This window comes from Panthera leo, chromosome B2 (genome assembly GCF_018350215.1).
Source record: "Panthera leo isolate Ple1 chromosome B2, P.leo_Ple1_pat1.1, whole genome shotgun sequence".
NCBI classification, from domain to species: Eukaryota; Metazoa; Chordata; class Mammalia; order Carnivora; family Felidae; genus Panthera; species Panthera leo.
The window spans coordinates 1,473,150-1,488,962 of NC_056683.1; the positions used below are offsets into that span (position 1 = coordinate 1,473,150).

At 49.8% G+C, this 15,813-nt stretch overlaps 1 protein-coding gene across 1 annotated transcript; it reads left to right on the top strand.

The window, feature by feature from the left end:
* Nucleotides 1–6,392: 6,392 nt before the first annotated feature.
* On the top strand, nucleotides 6,393–15,315 carry ZNF311 (zinc finger protein 311). Its single transcript, XM_042937465.1, has 7 exons — nucleotides 6,393–6,823; nucleotides 7,391–7,529; nucleotides 7,816–7,885; nucleotides 11,388–11,464; nucleotides 11,805–11,931; nucleotides 12,295–12,399; nucleotides 13,931–15,315. The coding sequence occupies exons 2-7, from the start codon at nucleotides 7,521–7,523 to the stop codon at nucleotides 15,313–15,315; spliced, it is 1,773 nt and encodes a 590-aa protein (XP_042793399.1). The 5' UTR covers nucleotides 6,393–6,823; nucleotides 7,391–7,520.
* Nucleotides 15,316–15,813: the final 498 nt, after the last annotated feature.

Here is a 15,813-nt window from a genome sequence, read left to right on the forward strand (position 1 = left end):
AACTCTACAGGCAACATAATGGCAATAAATTCATATTTTTCAGTACTCACTCTAAATGTCAATGTACTAAATGCTCCAATCAAAAGACATATGGTAACAGAATGGGTAAGAAAACAAGATCCACCTATATTCTGTTTACAAGAGACTTATTTTAGACCTAAAGACACCTTCAGATTGAAAGTAATAGGATGGAGAACCATCTATCATGCTAATGGTCACCAAAAGAAAGTTGGCATAGTCATACTTATGTCAGACAGCCTAGATTTTAAAATAAAGACTGTAACAAGAGATGAAGAAGGGCATTACATCGTAATTAAGAGGTCTATCCACCAAGATCTAACAATTATAAACATTTATGCTCCAAAAGTGGGAGTACCCAAATATATAAATCAATTAATAACAAACATAAAGACACTCATCGATAATAATACCATAATCATAGGGGACTTCAACACCCCACTTACAACAATGGACAGATCATCTAAACAGAATACCAACAAGGAAACAATGGCTTTGAATGACACTCTGAACCAGATGGACTTCACAGATATATTCAGAACATTTCATCCTAAAGCAGCAGAGTACACATTCTTCTCCAGTGCACATGGAACATTCTCCACAATAGATCACATACTGGGACATAAATCAGCCCTCAACAAGTACAAAAAGATCAAGATCATACCATGCATATTTTCAGACCACAACGTTATGAAAATCAAAATCAACCACAAGAAAAAAATTGGAAAGGTAACAAATACTTGGAGACTAAAGACCATCCTACTAAAGAATGAATGGGCTATCCACGAAGTTAAAGAGGAAATTTATGGGGCGCCTGGCTGGCTCAGTTGGTTAAGTGTCCTACTTCAGCTCAGGTCACGATCTCATGGTCCGTGAGTTCGAGCCCCGCGTCGGGCTCTGGACTTATGGCTCAGAGCCTGGAGCCTGCTTCCAATTCTGTGTCTCCCACTCTCTCTGCCCCTTCCCTGTTCATGCTCTGTCTCTCTCTGTCTCAAAAATAAATAAACGTTAAAAAAAAATTTAAAAGGTCATGGAATCCAATTAAAATGATAACACCACAACACAAAACTTCCTGGACACAGGAAAGGTGCTCATAAGAGGAAAGTATATAGCAATCCAGGCCTTCCTAAAGAAGGAATAAAGATCTCAGATACACAACCTAACCTTATGCCTTAAAGAGCTGGAAAAAAAAAAAAACAGCAAACAAACTCCAAAACCATCAGAAGACAAGAAATAATAAAGATTAGAGAAGAAATCAATGCTACTGAAACCAAAAAAACAAAAAAAAAAAAAAACAAAAAAACAGTAGAACAGATCAATGAAACCAGAAGCTGGTTTTTTTTAAAGAATTAACAAATTGATAAACCCCTAGCCAGTTTGATCAAAAAGAAAAGGGAAAGGACCCAAATAAAATCAAGAATGAAAGAAGAGAGATCACAACCAACACAGCAGAAATACAAACAATAATAAGAGAATATTATGAGCAATTATACGCCAATAAAATGGGCAATCTGGAAGAAACGGACAAATTCCTAGAAACATACAAACTACCAAAACTGAAACAAGAAGAAATAGGAAATGTGAACAGACCCATAACCAGTAGAGAAATTAAATCAGTAATCAAAAATCTCCCAACAAACAAGAGTCCAGGGTTGGATGGCTTTCCAGGGGAATTCTACCAAAATTTAAATAGTTAACACCTATTTTTCTGAAGCTATTCCAAAAAATAGAAATGGAAGGAAAACTTCCAAACTAATTCTACAAAGCCAGCATTATCTTGATTCCAAAACTATACAAAGACCCCACTAAAAAGGAGAACTACAGACCAATTTCCGTGATGAATATGGATGCAAAAATCCTAAACAAGATACTAGCCAACCAGATCCAACAATACATTAAAAGAATTATTCACCACGACCAAGTGGGATTTATATCTGGGATGCAGGGCTGGTTCAATACCCACAAAACAATTAATGTGATATATGACATCAATAAAAGAAAGGACAAGAACCACATGATCCTCTCAACAGATGCAGAGAAAGCATTGGACAAAATATAGCATCCTTTCTGGATAAAAAAAATGCCCTCAAGAAAGTAGAGATAGAAGAATCATACCTCAAGATCATAAAAGCCATATATGAAAGACCCAACACTAATATCATCCTCAGTGGGGAAAAACTGAGAGCTTCCCCCTAAGATCAGGAACATGACAGGCCTGTCCACTCTCACCACTGTTATTCAACACAGTATTGGAAGTCTTAGCCTAAGCAATCAGAAAACACAAAGGAATAAAAGACATCCAAATTGGCCAGCAGCAAGTCAAACTTTCACTCTTTGCAGATGACATGATACTCTATACGGAAAACCCAAAAGATTCCACGAAAAACTGCTAGAAGTAATCCATGAATTCAGCAAAGTTACAGGATACAAAATCAATGCACAGAAATCGGTTGCATTCCTATACATCAATAATGAAGCAACAGAAATGACAATCAAGGAATTGATCCCATTTACAATTGCACCAAAAATCATAAAATCCCTAGGAATAAACCTAACCAAAGGGGTGAAAAGCTATACACTGAAAACTATAGAAAGCTTATGAAAGAAATTGAAGAAGACACAAAAAAATGGAAAAACATTCCACACTCATGGATTTGAAGAACAAATGTTAAACTGTCAATACTACCCAAAGCAATCTACATATTCAATGAAATCCCTATCAAAATAACACCAGCATTGTTCACAGAACTAAACCAAACAATCCTAAAATTTGTATGGAACCACAAAAGACCCTGAATAGCCAAAGCAATCTTGAAAAAGAAAACCAAAGCAGGAGGCATCACAATCCCAGACTTCAAGCTATACTACAAAGCTGTAATCATCAAGACATTATGGCACTGGCACAAAAACAGACACTCAGATCAACGGAACAGAATAGAGAACCCAGAAATGGACCCACAAATGTATGGCTAACTAATCTCTGACAAAGCAGGAAAGAATACCCAGTGGAATAAAGACAGTTTCTTCTACAGATGGTGCTGGGAAAACTGGACAGCCACGTGCAGAAAAATGAACCTGGACCACTTTCTTAAACCATACACAAAAATAAACTCAAAATGGATCAAAGTCCTATACATAAGACAGAAAGCTATCAAAATCTGGAGAAGAAAGCAGGCAAAAACATCTTTGAGCTCGATCGCAGCAACTTCTTACTCAACACGTCTCTGGAGGCAAGGGTAACAAAAGCAAAAATGAACTATTGGGACCTCATCAAAATAAAAAGCTTCTCCACATCGAAGGAAACAATCAGCAAAACTAAAAGGCAACCAATGGAATGGGTGAAGATATTTGCATATGACATATCAGATAAAGGGTTAGTATTCAAAATCTGTAAAGAACATCTCAAACTCAACACCCATAAAATAAATAATCCAGTGAAGAAATGGGCAAAAGACATGAATAGACACTTCTCCAAAGAAGACATCCAGATGGCTAACAGACACATGAAAAAATGCTCAACATCACTCATCATCAGGCAAATACAAATCAAAACCACAATGAGATACCACCTGACACCTGTCAGAATGACTAATATTAACAACTCAGGCAACAACACATGTTGGCAAGGATGTGGAGAAAGAGGATCTCTTTTGCACTGCTGGTGGGGACACAAACTGGTACAGCCACTCTGGAAAACAGTATGAAGTTTCCTCAAAAAACTAAAAATAGAACTGCCTTAGGTAGTTCTATTGCAATTGCACTCCTAGGTATTTATCCAAGGGATACAGGTGTGCTGATTCGAAGGGCACATGCATCGCAATGTTTATAGCAGCACTATCGACAATAGCCAAAGTATGGAAGGAGCCCAAATGTCCATCAACTGATGATGGATAAAGAAGATGTGGTATATATGTACAACGGAGTATTACTAAGCAATCAAAAAGAATGAAATCCTGCCATTGGCAACTGCGTGGATGGAACTAGAGTGTATTATGCTAAGCGAAATTAGAGAAAGACAAATATCATATGAATTCACTCATATGAAGACTTTAAGACACAGAACAGATGAACACAAGGGAAGGGAAGCAAAAATAATATAAAAACAGGGAGGGGGACAAAACATAAGAGACTCTTAAATACAGAGAACAAACTGAGGGCTGCTGGAGGGGTTGTGGGAGGGGGGATGGGCTAAATGGGTAAGGGACATTAAGGAAGACACTTGTTGGGATGAGCACTGGGTGTTATACATAGGGGATGAATCACTGAAATCTACTCCTGAATCCATTATTGCACTATATGCTAACTAACCTGGATGTAAATAATTAACTAATTAATTATGAAGAAAAAAAGAAGAGAAAAAAACCGATGCATTTGTAATGATATTCAAAAAGAGAGAACCAAAAAAAAGTAGTTATCAATTGCTGCATAAAGTACCCCCAAAATTCAGAATCAAACATCAAATGTTTATTACCTCACACAGTTTCTGCAGATCAGGAATCTGAGAGCAGCTCAGCTGTTGGCTTTGGGTCTGTGACCTGGGCTGTAGTCATCTGATGGCTAGACTGGGGGCTGGAGGATGCACTTCTAAACTCATTCAAATGGCTGTTGGCAGGGGTTTCATTTCCTCACGACGTGGGCCACTCCTCACAATGTGACAGCTGGCCTCCCTCAGAGTGAGTGATCTGAGAAAGAGGGAGAGAGAGATCAAGTTGGAAGCCACAGTCTCTTTTATAACTTAACAAAACATTAGAAGCAACATAACATCACTTCTGCCACATTCAACTGGTAACACAAACCAGTTCTGGTACAATAGGCACGGGAGCTACACAGGAAAAGAATCCTGGAAAGGTTCACTGATAGCCATTTCAAAGGATGGCCAACACATGGTCATGGCACCTAGGGCAAACAACTATTTACTCTGAATACTAGCAGTTAAATTAAAAAGAAAGTATTTATTTTTATTCCTGTATGGTTATTTCAGAATAATCAAATCACCCTGAATTGATAGGCTAATGAGAGAAAATCCTTCTTTTTAAAGAAATTTCTGTTCATAAATGTTGACAAGACCTCTGGACTTAGAAAAATCACAATTCTGCAACCCCTGATGAAATGGTTGATTTAGGAAAAGATCGGTAGGTGAAACCACCAAACGAAAGATTGATAGGGAACTACACATGGACAGACACAACAATCAAGAGCTGCACTCAGTGAACAATCTTAGCATCACAGAGTGTGGAACAAGTCGGACATTATACACCTCCCAATATAAAGCAAAAAGAAGTACATAGCCCCACCTAAAAATAATTCTTACCCATAAAAGTAAACCAAACTTGAACCAAACTTTTAGAGCTAACAGGAAATACAAGGCTAGAGTAATAAATGAAGATACAAATAGACAAAACCAGCAGCATGTGAAACATTTAGGACAAATACCCAATTTGTTCAGGGGGCGTGGAATAGAAAATGGAAGAAGGTACTATTCTAGATCTAAATTAAAAGAAAATTAAAAGAACCAAAAAAAAAAAAAAAAAAAGCATGTAGACTTTGGATCTTGATTAAAAAATAAGCATGCTTTACGTATTTGGACAAGTTTAGCATGGACTCAGTATTAAATGGAAACCAGGAACTTGTTAGGTGGGATAATGGCATTGTAGTTGTCAGAAAATGTCCATATTTTTTAAGAAATGCATTCTGAAAGAGATGGAAACAAACCATAAGAGACTCTTAACCACAGAAAACAAAGAGTTGACGGAGGGAGGTGGGGGATGGGCTAGATGGAGATGGGCATTAAGAAGGGCACTTGTGATGAGCACTGGGTGTGTATGTAAGTAAGTGATTAATCACTGAATTCTCCTGAAACCAATACTACACTGTATATTAACTAAGTAGAATTTTAAAATTTGGGGGAGAAATGTATTCTGAAAAGCACAAAATTGAAAAAGCATCTTTGGGTTTTGCTTTAAAATATTTTCGCATGGAAAACGGCAGGGAAACAGACCAAACCAGAATCCGAATCTTATTAAGTCTGAGTGATGAGCCCATTCGGGTTCATTAGTCTTCTCCCAACCTTCTCCAAACTTCCAACTAGGCTTAAATTTTCACAAGGAAGTTTTTAAGTTTTGAAAAAGGGCATTCCATTATTTATCTCGTGATCTGGGTTCCTAATTAAGTGACTTTTTCACCTATTTCTGTCTCCAAATTCCTGCGAAATCACCGCTGTGCGGACGCGCCGGCCACCGCCGAGGTCGCGGCCTCTGAACGCGCGAGGCTCGGGGACGCATGCGCGAGGGGCCCCGCGGGACTCGGAGCCGACTTCCCACCAGCGAGTGGCGCTTCCTAGAAAGTCGCCGGAAGTGGTTCCGGAGGACCAGAAAGCGGAGTTAGCGCAGGTGCCCGGGTATCTGGGCGCCCGGAGAGACCTGGGCGGGGAGAGTGGTGCCTCCACCCCGCGCGGGGCGGGGACGCAGCGGCGGGCTTTCGAGCCGCCCCAGGGGCGGCCCCAGGGTTGTGGCCGGGTCTGCGAGTCTCTCCCACACACACCTGCCCCGCCCCGCCCCTGGCTCCTGTGGCCCCAGCCGCCCGGCGCTCGTCTTTGTCGCCCGCGCCCCTGCCTGTATTCACTCTCTGAGCCGCGGGCGCGGGTGTAGACCGGGATTCTGCGAGCACGGTGGGCAGAGCTCAGGTGTTAGCGGGGCGCGTGGTGTGCGCATCCTAGCCCCGCGCGTCGCGGCGGGATGAAGAGCTGCTGAGCAGGCGAAGACACAGCGAGTGCGGCGTCGGGATCCGGGGAGCACAGGGCCCCGGGGTGTGTCTTCTCGGGATACCTTGGGAAGCTGGGGGGGGGTGGCGGGGGGGGGAGAGGGGGGCGGAGCGCCAGTGCAAAGGCCCTGCGGTGGGAGAGGGTGGACCTGGGAGGGGAGTCGTGAGACCGTGTAGATTACACCGCTTTGTGCGCCGCTGTGTATGAGCAAGGCGGACACTGGACACCAGGGGTTTTAGGCGGAGCGGAACTCAGCCGCCCAGGTTGTAGACAGGCCTCTCTGACTGCGGTACTGAGAAGAGACAGGCGGGAGACCCCGAGAGGCGATGCGGACCAGGCGGGAAGGGAGGAGGCTGGATTCCCGGGCACGCGACATCCCCAGCTGGCCTCCCCGTCCTGAACCCTCAGTGGCTCCCCCTTTTTGCGGTGTTCAGCTTCCTCCCTGTCCCTTGCCCTCGAATACGCAGGGAAACAAGGTACGAGATGACAGCGAGGTCAGTGCTGCTGATAGGCCCCGAGTCCAGGGCAGGTTTTGACGCATGAAGCCCAATAGCACCTGCCCTGGGGGTCCGCGGGGGCCTCTGGCGGGCACCACCAACACGTGTGTCCCAGAAGGCCGCTGGCGTCCCCCAGGCTACGTCGAACCGTGGCGTCCGGGCAAGGCCAGAACTGACGGCGGGAGCCTCGCCCAGCCAGCGAACGACCTGGCCAGCAGTGGAAGACCACAGAAAGCCAGGGAAGGATGCTGGGGGTGAGAAAAGGAGGGTCTGCAGCATGCGGGGGGGGGGGGGGGGGGGGGGGTAAGGTTTTCTGCTGTTAAGTATTGCGTTTCCTGGATGGCCTGGCGACCACCTAGGCTTTCCAGTAACAGACAGTAATGGGATGCCCTTTCTGTCTCTCCTCAGGGACGAGTCCCTGAATTCCTCGCCCCTCTTGATATTTCTGGGAGTTGACGTCCACAGACAAACCTTCATAGCTGGCCAGAGCTTTTTCCCCTCCCTCCTAACTTCCCGGAGTGTTTCTGTGCCTTGTGACAGGTGATGCTGTCAGACGGGAGTTCCGGACCACACCAGCCGGCCCCTGATGCCGAGCTCCTGCAGGAAGGAGGTGAGGCGCACAGGAGGCTGTGCCAGGAGCCCTGGCAGCTGAAACGGAGCAGGGGCGTGGTGGGTAGGGTGCTTCCTGGGGCCTGGAAATCTCCTTATTGAGCATTTATTGGAAGCCTTCTATTTTTTCTGTACTAGGCTTGGATCCGTATTGAGAGAAACTAAATTATTCAGTTTCTGCCCTCATCTTAAATCAAATTTGGAAAAAATAATAAAAGACTCTACAAAGCCGGAGATGCCTGGGTGGCTCAGTCGGTTAAGTGTCCAACTCCTGATTTCAGCTCAGGTCATGCGTGAGCTCATGGTTTGTGGGATCGAGCCCCACATCGGGCTCTGTGCTGACAGTACTATGGAGCCTGCTTGGGATTGACTCTTTCTCCCTCTCTCTCTGCCCCTCCCCTTCTGTCTCTGTCTCTCTCAAAATAAATAAACTTTAAAAAAAAGTTTTTTAAGGTACTTCAGAGCAGTTTATCAAGGAAATGGAATGCATTCAATCACTTGTTTTTTGTACAACTTGACACATATGATAAATAGCATATATGTGTGCATAAAACTTAAATAATTCAGTAACTCCTACCCCACCCACCGTGAGTTTTACCAACGTTTAAATTTTGAGTGTATGTAATTTTACTTCTGTAACCTTTTTGGAACCCTGAGATTTTAAAGGTATAGAATGAGTACCTGGAAACAACTGGCCAAGAAGGAGCAAAGGTCTTGTCGTGAAGCTTTGGGAAAATGCGAGGCTGGGTTTAGAAATGCTCTTTGATGGGACATGTGCAGAGGAAGGTGGACAAGACTGTATAGACGTGGCTGCTGGAAGTAAAACCCAGGGCCTGGCGTTTAGCAATTCTGGAGTCCTACAGGCAGACCCTGAATGGCACCGACTTTTGGACAGAGGACGAGGCACCAGGCACCTCAAAAGTAGGCTTTTAGTATTTATTATCTACAAGGAAAAAAAAAGTATGTTATTGGCACTTCCAAAGGAGAAATCCTGACATTTCTACTGTATAAGGAATCATAAATGAATCAATCTCATCCCAGATACTATCTGTGCCCAGCTTTAACAAATAGTTTTGTTATGGACTGAACGTGTCCCCTCAAAATGCACATGTCCCTGAACCCCTGTGTGATGATATTGAGAGGTGGGTGGGGCCTTGGGAAGAAATGAGGTTTAGATAAAGTCATAAGGATGGCAATGAAGAGAGTAGTGTCCTTATATGAGGAGGGGCCCAGAACTCTGTCTCCCCCATGTGAGAGGAGAGGGACGGAAGCCAGGAGGGGCCGACACCTGGATCTGAACGTCCAGCCTCCAGAACTGAGAGAAGTGAGCCAGCCAGCCTGGGGTATTTTGTTAGGGCAGCCTGAGCTGACCAAGGTAGTTTCATGTCGTGAGCACACAGCCTGTGTCCCAGATTCATTTTTAACTTGAGGGCAGAAACTGACCTTTCAAAATCTAAAGCTAAAAAAGCCTAAGAATCACTGTGGTGACCAGGGACTGGGGAGGGAGAGACACAGGCAGGTTGTGTGATGCATAGAGAGTTTAAGTTTTGCAGGATGAAAATGTTGTGGAGATGACTCACATTGTGTGTTTTCAACACTGCTGAACCATACACTTAAGAATGCTTACGATGGTAAATTTTGTCACATATTCTTTGCCACAGTTCAAAAAACTTTGGGGGCACCTGGCTGGCCCAGTTGGTGGAGCACATGACTTGGTCTCAGGGTCGTGAGTTCAAGCCTCCCATGGGGCACGGAATCTACTTTAAAAAAAAAACAGCATGATGAACACTTTTTTAAAAGAAGAACCACTATGACTTAATGACTTTCCCAATCTGTGAAGAAGATATAGTCAAAATCCAACGGGGACATTTCTGGAGGGGACTTTGGGCTAAATAGGGCTGTGCTTTGTCAAAACTCAGCCAATGGCACACTTATGACTTGTGTATCTTACTGTATGTAAATTTACTCAAAAGCAAGAATGTAAACACATACTGAACCCCAGTTAATGATATGTGAGAGAAAGTGTTTTGGGGTAAAGTTGCTCATGTCTTCATTACTTTGAAACTCAGCAAAGACGAGTGGATTAGTAGAGACAGGGCTAGTTAGACAGACAGAGGTTTATTGCAAACATTAATTGTGGAACATGAGTGGGGAGTATGTGGATGTTTACCAAACAGTTCTTTCAGCTTTTCTGTATATTTGAAAACATTTCACAATAAAATGTGGATTGAGGGGCACCTGGGTGGCTCAGTCGGTTAAGTGTCTGACTCCAGCTCAGGTCATGATCTCACAGGTCATGGGTTTGAGCCCCAAGTCGGACTCTGTGCTGACAGCTCAGAGCCTAGAGCCTGCTTCAGATCCTCTCCTCCCCTCCCCCATTCACATCCAATCTCTCTCTCTCTCAAAAATAAACATTAAAAAAAAGAAGAAAATAAATAAAATGTGGATTGAACAAAAAACCGAGCTGAGAGGTTACATTTTTGATGTCATGACGATCCTTGCAGAGCAGACCTGCCTCTGCTGTGAGCCCAATGGGTGTGGGACCATGTGCGACCAACAGTCATAGAATGCATGGGCTCGTAGGTGAGACATAGAACAAGAGAGCAGGACCCATGAGGACTGAGACACAGCCCAGGTCTAAACCAAAGAACAATGTTCTTGGGAAATTTCTCTGGGAAGAAACCAGTTTGCTCCTAAATTGAAGTTTTGGTAAAATTGGAATGAAATTTTGGGGACCTAAGTCCACAGGGTGATCCTAGAGTCTTATCAGTTGGTGACCAATCTCGCTGGTATCTTCTGAAAGAGACTGCTCAGACTCGGATTGGGGATGTGTTGAAGAACTTTCTAGAAAGGTTAGTCACTGCAAACACAAGCTAAGGAAAGGTGGAGCTGGTCCCTGAGGAGTGAATTAGGGCTCCCTAGCCAGCTATGTGGGCCGGCCGAGGTGGAGGGCCGAGGTGCCCTACGGGCTGCCCCAGACACCTGGACACCCATGCTGCATACACTGTGTGCACTGCAGCACGGTGAGGGGACGGTGGCTCCATGCCAGGAGCTAACGGGAGACTCAGAGTCGGGACACGTGCTGCTTCTCTAATAAGAACAAGGGAAAATGGCCCGAGGTAGGCCAGCTAGTAAGTTACCTAAAGGAACAAGCTGTGGGCCAATCCCCATCCATCCCCATCCCTAGTCCTTCTGGAGGAAGTGACCTCAACACTCAGATCCTGGAAGAAGGTCATCGAACCAGCCAGGAGTCAGTGATGTGGGCTTGGGGACAGGTGAGGTTATTCTAGGATGAAGAGCGACCACAGAAAACCATGTTGTAGGTGAGGGAGAGCAAGCATTTACCGTCAGCATGGCTGTGTGCCACGGCCTGCTGCCCAAACTGGAAACAGGCTGGAGAAATGAGGGGAAGGTGTGGTCTGAGACTTGCACGTTAGGGAAGAGGAGGAAAGCACAGGGTCTCGCCAATACCGTGCCAAGTTGACTCATTTCTCTTCCCTCAGCCCTGCAGGCTCCTCAGCATCCTGCCTTTGCCAACGACAGAAGCCACGGAGACCGGCCAAGAGCAAATACCACACCGGTGAGTGGGGCCCAGGTGAGCTGAGGCCCCTCCATCCTTCCTGGAAATACAGCACCATGTCCTGAATACGGCCTCGTTTTCACTCGCTCCCTGACCACCCCCCCCCCCCATCCAGGCATTCCACTCACAAGGAACATTTTGTTGGATGACACCATTCGTGGATTGTTCCCGGTCATGATTTTCGCTGTGCACAGCCTATGCCCCCTTCCACCGCAACCCCAAATATATGTGGAACAGTAACCACCTTTCATTTCTAGAAACCTCCTGAGAATCCTTTCTTCTGCGTCTGTTTCCTGGGGACTGGGGTTTCCTCCGGGTCAGCGGGAGCGTATCCTTGCAGGACGCGGTGACGTTTGAGGATGTGGCCGTGTGCTTCAGTAGTGGAGAGTGGCAGTGTCTGACCCGCGCCCAGAGGCACCTGTACACCGACGTGATGCTGGAGAACTATGGCAACATGCTGTCGGCTGGTGAGGACACCCCGTGCTTGGCTTAGTCCTTTTTCCTGTCCTTACTCTTTACTTGCTGTCTATTGACGTCTCCGGGCCTCCCAGTGAAAGTCAGAGCCCTCATTCTTGCCTCGCAGCCACAACGGGGAAAATACAACCAAGTGACTGCTTCCTGGGGTCTCCTCCTCTGCCCTTCTGAGCGTGACCTTTCTGAGGTCATCCCTACATGCTTGCTTACACCTTGGCAGACCCCCCCCCCCCCGAGTACACCCTTTTCTCCCCCCTGCTCACACTCTCCTCTGCGGTGTGAGCAGGAGGGTCAAGGCCGGGTGTTGGGACAGAGGTGATCTGCTATGCACACTGACTTCCCTTCTCCACGAGCAGGCCTTGCCTGCCCTAAGCCACCCCTCATCTCCCATCTGGAGCAAGGGGCCGTGCCCTGCGCTGAGGACCTGCAGGACTGGGGGTTCCTGACCTGCTCCTTCCCAGGTGAGTGACGGGGAAGCTCCAGTCACCAGCCGTGTGCCGTGTGACAGCTGGTTCTGGTACGTTCTTAGTGCTGCGTCATCCATCCTCACCCTCCTGGAGGAAGTCCACTTAGAAAACCCTAATGGAGAGAAAACAAACAGCAGCAAATCGGACAATTATCCTGTCATTAATCGCTTCTGTGCACCCTATCCAACAGGCCCCTTTGCGATGTGGTCCTCTGAAAAGCTCCAAGAATTCGGCTCCCTTCTGTGGATCAGTTACTCCAGGGCCCAGCTTTCCTTCAGGACCTTCCCCGTGTTGGGCTTCTGACCCTTCCTTTCCCTGTCCCCCTCACGCTTCAGCTCTGAGCCCTGAGGTGGATGCACACGGTGCTCACCTGGGTGGTCCGGCCACAGACACATGCAACACCTCCCTTAGGTGTCGGGGCTAGGATTTCAGCCCAGGTGCTCCCACTCCAGAGCTGCAGACTCCACCCCCCCCCCCATCTGTCTGGTTCACTGTGGAGCGCCCCGAATGGAGCTAGGATTTCAGGCTAGATGCTCCCACTCCAGAGCTGCAGGCTTTACCCCCGTCTGTCTGGTTCACTGTGGAGCGCCCCCGAACTATTTTATGCGGAGCAGTGGCGTGATAAGACCTTATTTTCTGAAAGAAGATTTGGGAAGCAGAGTAGAACACAGATGGTGGGGCTGCAGTGAGCAACCCGGAATGAGCTGATGACCCGGCACTAGAAGTAGAGGGCACAGGTCAGGGCGGGGGTCATGGGAAGACTGACAGCAGGAAGAGTTAACCCCTGCTGGCTTCTGTAAACACACACCTACTATCGTACTACTCACACTACTCGTGCTACTTGGGCATGTCAGCCCCCTGTGGGTCTGCCTGCCTCTGTCCCTCCGCCCCTCCCTCCGTGGCCCACTTTCCTTCTCAGTGGCTCAGTCCATGTGCCCACGCCTTCCCTCCCCTGAGCGGCTGGGGCTCTGGATAGAAGTGCGAGCCCAGAGGCTAGGGAGCAGTCCAGGGAGGAGTCCAGGGAGCGCTAGCCCAGAGTCCAGGGAGGAATCCAGGGAGCCGGGCCCAGACGCAAGGGAGGAGTCCAAGGAGCACGGTCCGGAGTCCAGAGAGCAGGCCAGGAGTCCAGGGAGGAGTCCAGGGAGCACGAGCCCGGAGTCCAGGGAGCGGGGGTCCGGCTTGGGTCGGCGCCGGCCCAGACCCCCCCCCCCCCTTCCCCGCCCTACCCCAGCAGCAGTCATACCGCAGACAGGCCCCACGGGGGTAACTTGTACAATGTCCGGGAGGGACAGGGTTGAAGGCTGCGTCTCCTGCCTGAGGTGGGCAGGCGTTTGGATTTGCCACTCGCTTCTCTGGAGAGTCTGGGGGGCGAGCAGGTGTGCAAGGATCTTCATCAGGTTTATTCAGTGTGAACAGCGCGGTACTTGGGAACCTGCCACTACCGAACCCGCCCCAGCCTTTGGCGGTCAGATCACCCGGTCCTGACCCGGCTCCACTCGCCCCGGTGTTTGCTTCCTCTTTTCAGTGTCGGCGGACCACACGCGGCCTGAGAACGGGGATCGCCGCGGGCCGGAGGCGAAGCGTGTCCTGGAGCGCGGAGGGGTCTGGGTCCCGGAGCCTGGGTCCCCGAGGAGGTCGCCAGGAGCGGACGGGGGGACTGGCAGGCCCGCAGCGCGCAGCGCCCGCCCGGCCCAGGGCCCCCGGCCATGTGCCCAGTGCGGGAAGAGCTTCCGCGGCCGCTCGGACCTCGTCCTGCACCAGCGCGTGCACTCCGGGGAGAGGCCGCACGCGTGCGCCCAGTGCGGGAAGGCCTTCAGGACCGGCGGACAGCTGGCGGCGCACCTGCTCACGCACACGGGCCAGAAGCCTTTCGGCTGCGCGCAGTGCGGGAAGGCCTTCGGCAGCAGGGCGGCCGCGTGCCGGCACAGGAGGGAGCACGGCGGGGACAGGCCGCACGCGTGCGCGCAGTGCGGGAAGGCCTTCGGCAGCAGGGGCCGCCTGCGCCGGCACGGGCTGGTCCACAGCGCGGAGCGGCCGCACCGGTGCGGCGTGTGCGGGAAGGCCTTCGGCCTCAAGCACTGCCTGACCGCGCACGGCCGGACCCACACCGGGGAGAGGCCGTTCGGCTGCGCGCAGTGCGGCCGCGCCTTCCGCGGGAGCTCCGACCTGGCCAAGCACGCGCGCGTGCACTCAGCTGAGCGCCCGTATACATGCGGCCAGTGCGGCCGGGCCTTCCGCCGCCGCTCGGACCTCCGCAAGCACGCGGGGGTGCACGCGCGCGCGGGGCCGGCCGGGTCCCGGGGGGCCCCCGCCCCGGAGAAGCCCTTCCGGTGCGGCGAGTGCGGCAGGGCCTTCCGGCACGAGTGCCGGCGCCGCGCCCACGAGCGGGGACACCGCGGGGACAGGCCGTACCCGTGCGGGCTGTGCGGAAAGGCCTTCCAGGACCGGCACTGCCTCACCGTGCACCAGCGGGTCCACACCGGGGAGAAGCCGTTCGCCTGCCCCCAGTGCGGGAAGGCCTTCAGCGGCAAGTCCAACCTGACCGCCCACCAGCGGGTCCACACCGGGGAGAAGCCGTTCGCCTGCGACGTGTGCGGGAAGGCCTTCCCCCAGAGCTCCGTGCTCACCCAGCACAGGCGGATCCACACGGGCGAGAGGCCCTACCCCTGCAGCCAGTGCGGCCTAGCTTTCCGCCAGCGCGCGGCCCTGCTCGGGCACCAGCGCGTCCACACCGGCGAGAGGCCCTACGAGTGCGAGCAGTGTGGGAAAGCGTTCCGGGTGAGCGCCAATCTGACCGGACACAAGAAAAGAATCCACCCGGCGCGCAGAACCCACGAGCTGGACGGCACCTTGGGGGCAGCCCTCGCCCCAGGATCGGCCTCGCAGACCCTGTCGGTCGTCGGGGACTGACCACCAGCACCCGGGGTTCCGCGCACTGGTGCCTCCCGGTTCTCGGGCCCTTCCCTGACTGGGATCCCCGGAGCCCATCCTGACCCGGCTGCTCAGGGACTCATTCCCAGGGCGTTGCCCAGTAGCCCAAGGCTTTGCCACGTCAACTCACTTAACCACAGAACTGCCCTGTGGGATGAGGAAGCGAAGGCATGAAAAGAGGACACTCGCTCAGGATCACTTCACCGGGCGGTTCTGCACCAACGCCCCCCCACCCCTCCACGCTCAGACTCGCCCGCACCACGTCTTAGATGCGAAGCCACAACTCAGCTCAGCATCCACGTGTTCTACCTGATGAAACACTGACCATTTTTTAGCAAGGTTTTTCTGTGTTGTTTTAACTTAAGGGCTGAATGGTACTTCCCATGTGGGGTCAGGATGGGAAAGGAAGGCAGATTTAGAAATCTGACGTAAGCGGGATGCACTGCTCAAGTAACAGTTTACATGGGAAAGAGCACA